Source organism: Atta colombica, unplaced genomic scaffold (assembly GCF_001594045.1).
Source record: "Atta colombica isolate Treedump-2 unplaced genomic scaffold, Acol1.0 scaffold13, whole genome shotgun sequence".
Taxonomy (NCBI): Eukaryota; Metazoa; Arthropoda; class Insecta; order Hymenoptera; family Formicidae; genus Atta; species Atta colombica.
Genome location: NW_017259217.1, coordinates 330,810 through 341,492, shown reverse-complemented (window position 1 = coordinate 341,492; position 10,683 = coordinate 330,810). Strand labels below are relative to the sequence as shown.

General features: G+C 31.7%; 2 protein-coding genes across 5 annotated transcripts in view; one reads left to right on the top strand and one right to left on the bottom strand.

The window, feature by feature from the left end:
• Positions 1-3,923, top strand: part of LOC108684269 — an 8,153-nt gene extending 4,230 nt beyond the window's left edge. For 2 of the 3 annotated variants that reach the window (XM_018188506.1, XM_018188505.1), the window contains exons 2-5: positions 564-1,130; positions 2,654-2,908; positions 2,987-3,151; positions 3,265-3,923. In XM_018188506.1, coding sequence (XP_018043995.1) covers positions 744-1,130; positions 2,654-2,908; positions 2,987-3,151; positions 3,265-3,678 — 1,221 coding nt within the window. In that variant the 5' untranslated portion in view covers positions 564-743 and the 3' untranslated portion in view covers positions 3,679-3,923. Of the gene's footprint in view, positions 1-58; positions 252-324; positions 441-563; positions 1,131-2,653; positions 2,909-2,986; positions 3,152-3,264 lie in introns of those variants that run through there. The other variant, XM_018188504.1, reaches the window with a different exon arrangement.
• An 880-nt stretch (positions 3,924-4,803) lies between these two features.
• LOC108684307 (SURP and G-patch domain-containing protein 1) lies at positions 4,804-10,062 on the bottom strand. Of its 2 annotated transcripts, none has more exons than XM_018188570.1 (9): positions 9,696-10,062; positions 8,338-9,536; positions 7,979-8,081; positions 6,548-6,726; positions 6,120-6,460; positions 5,642-5,966; positions 5,249-5,333; positions 5,040-5,169; positions 4,804-4,951 (listed from the first exon to the last, which is right to left on the bottom strand). In XM_018188570.1, the coding sequence occupies exons 1-9, from the start codon at positions 9,914-9,916 to the stop codon at positions 4,925-4,927; spliced, it is 2,610 nt and encodes an 869-aa protein (XP_018044059.1). In that variant the 5' UTR covers positions 9,917-10,062; the 3' UTR covers positions 4,804-4,924. The 2 variants fall into 2 exon arrangements, with proteins under 2 accessions (XP_018044059.1, XP_018044060.1); XM_018188571.1 differs by having other exon boundaries at positions 6,120-6,457.
• Positions 10,063-10,683: the final 621 nt, after the last annotated feature.

The following is a 10,683-nucleotide window of genomic DNA, read 5'->3' as shown; positions in this document are numbered from 1 at the left end:
TATATATATATATATATATATATATATGTGTGTGTATATAACAGATTAAAGTAGACTACCGTAGGAAATACCGTTTCTCAACTGAAACGGGTAAAGGCACTTTAATTGGAGAAATGGTGGTCAGTATCTCGCCACGCCTCACACTCCTCTCTTTTCCTTCTTTTCTCTGTTGCGCGTTTGGTGTAAAAATAACAGATGTAAGCGACAAACCATAATCCTCTGGGCGCCTTTCATTCTAAATAAAGTTAAAGGTGAACAACCTATAATATTTAATGTATAATAAAGGTACACGTCAAGAATATATAATTTATAATTTCATCATAGACATTGAATCATTTACTTAAAATCAATATAAAAAGAAAGAGAGAGGAAGAAGATTAAGATTGTGAAAAATGACACAGAGCTGCATATACATGGAACTCCTTTCAGCGATGAATTAGGTAAAAATAACCATGTATACACATTTCATAATCTTCATAACTTGCTCACAGTAAGTGATTTACAAATTAAAAATGCGATAACATGGAAATAATATAAGCGATGCTTTTCAACGATCATTCCAGTAATCGTTCTCTTATCATCGAGGTGTGGTAAGCAGTCGCGTACAAGACAATTTGATTCCGATATCTCGACGATTTGAAATCAAACTTAGAGTACTACTGACTCTGTCGTAAGGAACAAACATAAGCAACATCCGCCCGATTCCGTGAGATAAAGACATCAACAGACAGGAAAGGAAAAAAATGGCAGATGAGAAAATTGTGTCAGACGAGCGATTGTACGATTACTTGCGTACATACGCAAAAAGCATCAAGTTATTGGCTCCAAAATTTCACATAACTGAGGGCACCAATAAAGGCGATAATTACGTTAGCCTCGTCTGTCGCGTCACGATCGAGGGCATCGCTGAAGATGGCGAAGACAAGAAAATTCAACTTATTCTCAAAACTACACGAACTTTGGATACCAGTGAAATTCTATCTAGCAGCAACGTCACAAATATGTTTCAACGCGAGATGTTCTTTTATAAAGAAGTATTGCCCATTTTCAAAGAGACTTTGAAGGACCGCGGCGGGATTATCGATCGCTTCCCTATTTTATACAACGTGAGCGATGAATCCGGAAAAGAGGTAATTTGCGGTTTACCACTTCTAAACGTGAACCATGCCAATGAAGTAATAACATTACATACATAGCCGAGTATCATGTAATCATGTATATATGTAAATTCCATACGACGCCTTTACATAATCTCTTTTCTTGCGCGAAATAGCACATACATACATACATACATACATACATAATGTAGAGGCCATAAGAAAGATATATATATAACGTTCGACAATCAAGTCTTTAAGGAAGTTAAATACTTTACATAATTTAATTAAAAACGATATTGTATTACGCGTATGTAAAATTTCAAACGCTATTTCATTGTTTACTTGTGATATTATTTCTTTTATTTCGACTATAAAGCTGCTTGACTCTTATTCTTTGCACGTCGTTCTCAAGACAATGCATTTCACGATGCGTTGCTAAATTAGCCCCACAAGATTTGTACATGTAATAAAACGCAGACATCATGTCGCGAAGTGAAATGTCGATTTATAATGACACATGGATACACGGACACGCATATATATGTGCGCCGGGCATAATAAACTGGTTTAAGATTACCAAGTAAGACATAAGGTCCGGTTAACCTTTGCATTATGCAATATTTTCGCTAATAGTCAATCTGTATTTAAGAGTTAATGCGAAAGAATCTCTCATATTTTGACGCGGTTCCATTTTATTGGTGAAATTATTAATTTTGGAGTTTAATTAATTCGTGAAATTCGTCGAAGCATCTCGGAAAGCGTTCCTTTAAATCCTCACAACCCTCCGATCATTTGTTCGAAAGTTATCGCTATTTATATAAGAAAACGGCCAACAAATCGCAACGGTATAAATAATGTTATATCTTCCGCAATTTTTAAAGTCTTTTCCCGTTTATATTTAACACTAGGAGCCGATGAAATCAATGTTAGGCATGCGGTAGGAGTATAGAGTAAGTGTCTGATAATTAGATGGCTCGCGAAAGTACACGTACATACACTTCTTTATAAAGACTTGATTCTTTAATACGTAACTTCCATACGTAATATATCTCTGACATTTTAATGGAAGAATTGCACATGGCGGAAAAAATATAAATTAAAATATAATTATCTTCTAATAAGTATCCTTATCTTATCTCATCTTGCACAATATGTAACTTCAGTATTTTATTTAATAAGATATCTTAATTTATATACATATATAACGATAAGGTCTCAGAGAAAAAAAACTATTTTGTAATTTGTATTGCAATTTGCTGCTGCTTTTTTGGTAAGGAATTTATTTGTATCATGTATATGCACACATAAAGAGGCAAAGCATTCGAATCTTATTCATCAATGTAAACAACCATGAATATCCACTCCTAAGACGACGTGACTCGATAACATTATGCGATTATCATCCTCAGCTATCTCATAATATGATAAACTTTCACGTATTTCTCATATAGCGCGATTACCGAGATTAGATTTGTATCTTTTCTAAAGAATACTCTAAAGCGATAAAGAGATAAACGCTTGGATAATGAATAAATATACGTAATTTATCGTAGATACTGATGTTAGAAAATTTAGCGCCTCAAGGTTTTGTGATGGCCAAGTCAAAAATTTTGGATTATCCTCATCTCAGCTTGGCATTACGATGCTTAGGTGAATTTCACGCATACAGCTTCATTACGCGTGTTACGAATCCAACGAACTTCGAAAAATTAAAGATGAAAGAACACTTGTTTAATAAACGATTAGTTGATAATATTGATGATAAGGAGAAGGATCTTTCAAAAATGCTTATTGAGCTCGTTTTCAAGGTATTCGCATTTTGAATCTCAAAGATCATTGATATTCATCGAATTTAATTTTTTTTTCTTTTTGGTATCACGTACTAGGCTTTAGCGAATGAAGATAAACATTATTCCGAAAGATACCAACGATTCGTAGAAAATATGATGCAAAACATGTTCGATGCAGTTGATGGAAAAGCTGCTGAGCCATATACCGTTGTAAATCATGGTGACTCTTGGACTAACAACATGCTCTTCAAATACGACGAAGTATGTACACGCAATTGAATAACCCTTGATGATATATACGTCGTAGCAGCTTAAGATTTGCGTTAAATTAATATATCTAAATACACGACATCTTAAACGTCATTTCATTTTAGGAGAACATTCCGTACGACTTGCGTTTTATAGATCTTCAGCTATGTCGTTACGCATCTCCTGTCTTAGATCTACTTTATATACTTTTCTGCTGCTGCACGCAAGAAACACGAAATGAATATTTCGATCAAGTAATATACGAATATCACGAAACATTATCCAGGTATATCGAAAGAGCCGGTTATGATCCTAATATCCTTTTTCCTTACGAAATATTATCTAAACATCTTACTAAATTTGGAAAATACGCAGCAGGAATGGCTACTTACACTATACATATATTTACCAGTAATGATGTAGAAATAAAAAATGCATATGACAGTGATATACTTCGAGAAAGAATAGAAAATGATAGCTTTTATAGAAATATGTTAATAGGTACTTTTAAAGATCTCGTCGACAGAAATTATATATAAAGTAATACTTTCATAATATTAATATTGCGAATGCCAAAGGAAAATCTTGGAGTCAAAAGTAAAATATTATATGTATTAAACTTAGAAATCAGTGTAGCTGTACTACTACAAGTACAAACCTATTTTATTTTATTAGGTTAGAGGAATTTCATTAGTAATAACTTATTTACGTATGAAAATTGTGTATATATAGTATAAATTGTGTATATTGAGTGTTTGAATAAATTTACTCCGGTTTTTTGTGAAATTTTGTTTTTAAACAGTTGATTAATCAACATTTAATGCCTCTAATTTTTTTAGCATTTGATATGGATATTTTCATATAATGATGAAATTTCAAATAATCCATTTCATTTTTCAATTTTGTAATGCATCTTCATGTTATTTATTTTTATCGAAATTAAAGCTTCTAAAGCGTTGAAACTACTTTCAGATGAAGAATGCTCCCTGTATATCTCCACAAGCAAATGATAATTTTCAACTGCAGTTTTCTTAATAAAGCAATGCAGTAAAACTTCCCGCAAATATTATTTTGTTGGCACAAAAGTTGTTTTCAATGCAATGACAAAAATGTTAATTTACATGTCCATCAAATGTCATATATTAAATATGAAAGCTTATGTATAGTACTCTCAAATAAAACAGTTGCCACTAAAAGAATTCTATTCACGTAGTACTCGTGACGTCTCTTAGAAAACGAGGGAAACTTATTCAAACACCTAATATTTAACTTTTTTTGACATTTCTGATATGCTACTTAAAATATCAAACATAGGTATTGCAGTGATTTTTAATAAACCAAAATTTATTTAAAATCCTCATAAGAGAGATATTTATAAAAAAATATTTTAAATAATTTTTTTCTGCAAAAATTGTTATTTTACAAAGAATTTGCCGAAAGATAATACAATTTAGCGATGCTCTTTTACGTTAAAGTACAAAAAATAGTATAAAATAGAAAGAGTGCACAAATAGTACAAAGAATGTACAAATAGTATATACAAATAATGAACAAAATAAAATTTTTGCTCATATATATTTTTTCATAATTTGAACGTATTCAAACTTTAATACTAATTTTTATACTAATTTTTATAAATAATTTTACTCAGAAAGAAATGGAAATTGTGTATAAGAGATATATTTTAAAATGAAATATACAATTTCAAATATACAAAATAAAGGCATCTACTACATTGTTCAGTAATAAAAGGAATACTAGTTTAGTGACAATGTATTTTAGCTCTTAGTAATAAGGTCTTCTTGGATTATTCTGAAAAGGAAAATGTAATAATTAAAATGAGCTATTAGATATTTTACTTAACATTTTTATTTTTTATTATAAAAATCACGATACTTACTAATGGATTAGGCCTAAATCTATACGCGAGCATCATCCGTTTTCTATATGCATCAAATTCATCATCATCTCTAGATACTCCATCTGGTCGTTCAGATCCTAGACCAGCACTATCAAGTCTATTTGTCGCTCTAGAAACATTGATTATAACAACTTGAAAATATTAGACAAACATATTCGACATGAAAAAAATAATATAAAAGGCATTACTTGTTAATTGGTTCAATACGACCGCTACCCTCACTGCCCAACCCTTGTCCTTCGCTCCATCCCAGTTTTTGTAACATCTGAAATCCTATAAAGTAAAAAAAAACTTATGAAATTCAATTGAAATTAACTAAAATAATTTTTAACAAATTTAAAATATTCAGATTCATAATTTAAAAAATTCAGAAATTATTTTTGTTAGCATTTGACTTGAAATATATCTGTCAATTTAATAAATAGTAAATTTAATAAATAGTTAAGTTCTCAATATGATATAACCAAATTTAACTATTTATTTGTTACATAAGTTTATGTAACAAAACAACGTCGTTGTATTTATTGTATAAATATAATATTGATCGAGAAAAAACAAGAAAAAACTTTTTTGGAACCTACCTATATTATCTTCCTTTAATTTGTATTCTTTATAGTCGCTCAAGTCTGGTTCTTTGCCTTGCTTTACAGCATTATATTGCTCCATAAATTTTTTTAATTCATCCGGTGGTAGAAAATCGCCAATATGATGTTTGCCTTCGGCTTGCGCAGTTAATTCCTCGGCCCACATCTGTGTCGCTTCCATTTCAGCGGACCTCAATTTGTGTTCCCAAGTTCCTCCTTCTGTTTCTTCGTCGCTATCGTACTCATATTTATGTTTTCCTTGTGCTTCCAAACGTTTCACTTCTTCTCTTTTCCTTAAGAGATTTTGATATAAAAGATTTATCTAAAAAAAATTATTTATATCTTTTTATGCACAAAATTATTAATCCTTAAAATTCATTTTTATATATTTTTATGTACATATATAATCAGATAAAGAGAACAAATTTTAATATACTTTGTGTGTATATCTTTTATAATTGATACAACAATCTACCTTATAATGATCCTCTGCCTTTTTCCATTGTTCTTCGCTTAAATCGAGTGTGCCAAATGTCTGTCTCGCATAATGGATAAGTGCAGGATCATTACGTGAAATCTTGGTAAGCATTGGATTTTTTGATTTAACATGTTGTCTCTTTGATGGAGAAGGTATTATGACTGCAGGTTGTCCAATTTGTCCCGGTATAGCTATGCCAGGTTGTGGAAGTACAGCACCTGATCTATTACCAGAAGGAACATTTGTTTCTGCAACAAGAATCTTATTGTCTGCATCACCCCAGCGACTACGTTTTCTTCTTTTCCGTTCTTCCTTATTATCGTCCTTTAACTGATCTGCTAATAATGACATATATAAAACATGTATTAATAAAACTTGTGCTAATGACTAAATGTCATTATGTATGTATACATGTAGTTATTCACCATGTGAAGTTGAATGAGATTTCTGAGATTTATCCTCATCATTGTCACTAAGAGCTTCTTCAGGACAATAAAGTTCTGCACCACTGTTCTTCTTATCCTTATCTGGCTTCTCCGCACGTAATTTTGAAACCAATCCCCTGTACTGCAGATACGCTGCACTTTGCTTTTGGTGCAGAAACCTTGATTAAAATGATACTTAAAACGCTGTCTAGTAATATGTATTCCTATAGATACAATACTTTCATAGAAAAAATATAATGTCAATAAAAAGTAAAAAGTAGCAGAAGAAAAGTTTAAAATATTATTTGGATTGAGGAAATTGGAGGCATTGATATTATAGTATATATATATAGGCATAGTATATATATATATATATATATATATATATATATATCTAGCATTTGAAAATATACGCAACATATAAACATCAAAAACAAGAAACAGCGTAAGTTTAAAAGAATATACAGTTATGCTTCAAAAGATACGATTATAACTTGAAAATTGTAAAATGAAATTTTGAAATAATAGATATCTTTGTCTTTAATTAATATAAAAATTAAATATAAAATCTTAGAATTAAAGCATAGATTACATTAGTGGTTATTCTTAGCATATATATTGAATAGGTATAGATATTGGAATATTCATTAAATATAAAAATGTTTTATAAATATATCTAAATGGAATATTTTCTTATTAGTTAAACAATCATATTTTTTTTACATTAAAAACAACATAATCAAAAACTTGAATTTTGAGAATAAACATGTTTAAAACTAAACAATAAAAGAATACAACACAAAGTAAACTTTGCAGAAAAATGTATACAGAAAAATTCATTTAGAAGATAATTCCGTATTTTGCCTTAAGCTTTTTCATATACCATATCTTTTGTAACATTTTCTATAATCTCATATAAATTCTTAATTTCTTTCATGTGAAAAATAATTATATTAATAATAGAACATTTTAAAGTCTACAAGAGAAACAATTTTTTTTTTATGCTAAAAGAATTATGGGTTATCAAATATATATGATGCCATTATTGTGATTGTAAGAAAAAATATGTTCAATGTGAGAATACATTCATTATTAACAATTTTGTCAAACGAAAAAATAGTTTTCTTCATAAAAATATAATAAACATGTAGGTAAATTTATGTAATTAGCAATTTTTTTGCGATACAATTGATATTTAGAAATGCAAGCACACTTGCAAGAATTCACATTAAGCGGACATTCAACAAAATTGTACATTCAATTTTTCATGTTACTAAGATGTCAAGAACTACGTGATAGAGATTTGTACAATGTCCTATAATACAAAATAAAATATTATCGTCCTAGATATTATAAAAGTATTAATTATATTACAAACAAGGAACAAGGAAATGGGAATACAAAACGAGGACCAGTGAGGACAGTAGTTACCATAATTTAGGATCTTGGGCATTCTTCTCTCGTACTTCTTGTTCTATCTCATCCCCACAGTCAGCCACGATTCGTGCCAGCTGCTCAGCCTCTACTAAACACACTTAGAATCCTTTGTCAGCTACTTTGTATAATAATGTTTCAAATATTTGTCTATCTATGCGTATGTGTATACAATATAAAGAATATTGTATATATTATTTCTATTTTATTATTTTTTATATCTTCTAACAATTTATCTTCCTAGTTTCCCACAATATTATTAAAATTGTGAGGAAACAATGTGTCTAGTGCTTAAAGATAACATTATACAATTGTGCGACACAAAAGAAACATATTTCCTAACTGTAATATCATACCTTGTTGTTCGGAATTTTGTAGATTAGCCGGTGGTCTCACAGGTGGTGGTATTTGTACGTTAGGAGGGCCCACCGAAATAGGTACCTGATTGGAAAGAGCATAGCCGCTGGACATGAGACTACGTGATGGTGCTGCATTAGGAATAACATTAGGTGGCGGGATGTTTGGCGGAGGGATATTCAAGTTTGGTGGTGGAACCGAATTGATTGTTGATGGGACGGTATGCACTGGCGGAGGTGCTGACATTATCATAGATGTTATCACATTTGGAGGTGGAACATTAGCTACGTTTGGTACCGTTACTACAATAGTTTGTGAGCCTGTAATAGGCATCATGGTCGGTGGCATTTGAGACATTGGTGGTAAAATGTTCGGAGGTGGTATGTTAGGCGGAGGAATATTTGGAGGTTGTAAATTAGCATTACACGCTGGCGGTGGTACACTGCATTGTTGTGGATTCTGTATAATATGCTGTTGTGCGTTTGATGGCGAGGACAAATTGGGCATTGGTATAGCTTGAGACATTTGCATATTTGGCGGTGGAACATTTGTATTCGGTGGAATGCTCTGAATAGGAGGAGGTGGAGGACGTATAATATGCGATGGTGCGATTTGCATTCTCACATTATTAGAATGCTCATTTATGTTAGTATAATTATTGCTAAAATTTTTCGACATTGGTATCCTTTGCATATGCGCAGATGGAATACTTGGTGTCAAGTTCCTTATATTCGGAGGCGGTATATTTGTCATTTGCATCTGCACTGGTTGAGACATGAGGGACGGGATGGAAGAGACGTGATTGTTATTTTGAATTGGGAATTGCTGATTCTGAAATTGTGCGCGTTGTCCATTTTGTGATTGATTATAGCTATGTCGCGTTTCTGGACTAGGTGGTGATCTTCGCCTGGTAGGCGACGGACTCGACGACGAACTGTGTTTCCTATCTGAACTTCTTCCCCATCGTGTATCGTTTCTTCGACGATCGCGTCTGCTGTCCCAATCTCTATTTTTTTCAATGCTGCGCTTTCTTTCCCTGTCTCTCTCTCTAGTAGCTTCATAATTTCTCTCATCTTTTCTCTTGTCTTCTTTATCCTGTTCTTGTTTGCTAGTTGTTTTATTGGCTATTTTTTTAAATTGATCGAGGAAACTGCCGTCATTGGCAAACACATTCATGGTAGGCTTTTCATCATCCTCTCTACAGAGATAAACAATGACTTTTACTATTGACATTTCCAAGCTATCAATATAAATATGACAAACGGGTAAATTATAACATAAACTATAACATAATTTCATCCGAAAGACTGAGTTGACATGACAATAACATGATACATAAGAGATTTACTTGACTTACTTTGGCGCAGTGCCCTTACTAGTTGCTGTAGTAGAAGTTGACGAGCTAGACTTCTTCATACATTCCACGGCTTCTTTCGCTTTCTGTTCTTGCAATTTGGCTTGGATTTCCATCTTTTTTTGTTGAATGATCTGTTCTTGTTTTGACATCTGCGCGAAACGTTCATTTCGTGAAGTTTTTGATACAAACGGATCAGAACCTTTTACACCACGATACGCCATTTTTGTCAGCAGTTTAGCCACTCAATTCTACGAGCGACTCTATGAGATTTTACGGACGGATGATTAAAAAGCAATCTACGTATCTTGAATTTTTTAATTCAGGATCGTACAATGACTAATACAAAAGATTACGTCCGACCACATACAGTGGAGTTTCATATTTCATCTGATTTCATCGAGCAATATCGACATGTCGGCTATATATTTTTACTTGTGTAATGTCTGCCAACTGAAATTGACTGAAACCAAATTAAGACAGCAGTGCTTATATAGTAGATATTTCAATGCCAATTGTTGCCAATTATAACCGTTTATATTCGGTGAAGTCAGTGAAGTCTATCTACAGTAAATATACGTAACCAATTAAAACACGCGTGCACAGAAAAACAACCAATCTCGCATTAGATGTTAGGAAGGCAGCAAATATAGCACTTTGAATGCGCCAAATATTACAAATGATTACTAAGGGTCGATTTCACCAACGCAAATTATTTATTAATCGGCATTTAATCGACCAATCGTATTTGCTGCAGTAGAACTGACTGATCAGATGAAACCGGTCCTAAGTAATCATTACTTTAATAATTTAATAATTTTAGAAACAAAAATTAAATATTTCTAAACATTAATTTTAACGACATAATATAAATTAATAGATTATTTTGTAGAATTTATATGCTGGGTTTACATTTTGTCCTTATTATATATTGCACTTTATTTTTAAACATATAGACATACAAATAAAAATGCTTTACAATATTTATGAT

Coding starts and splice junctions, on each gene's coding strand:
- LOC108684307 (XM_018188570.1), bottom strand. CDS start 9,916: ATGGCGTATCGTGGTGTAAAAGGTTCTGATCCGTTTGTATCAAAAACT. Junction 6,727..7,978: donor GCCCAAGATCCTAAATTATG/GTAACTACTGTC, acceptor ATTTTAATCAAG/GTTTCTGCACCAAAAGCAAA. Junction 6,461..6,547: donor ATCTCATTCAACTTCACATG/GTGAATAACTAC, acceptor TGTCATTATTAG/CAGATCAGTTAAAGGACGAT.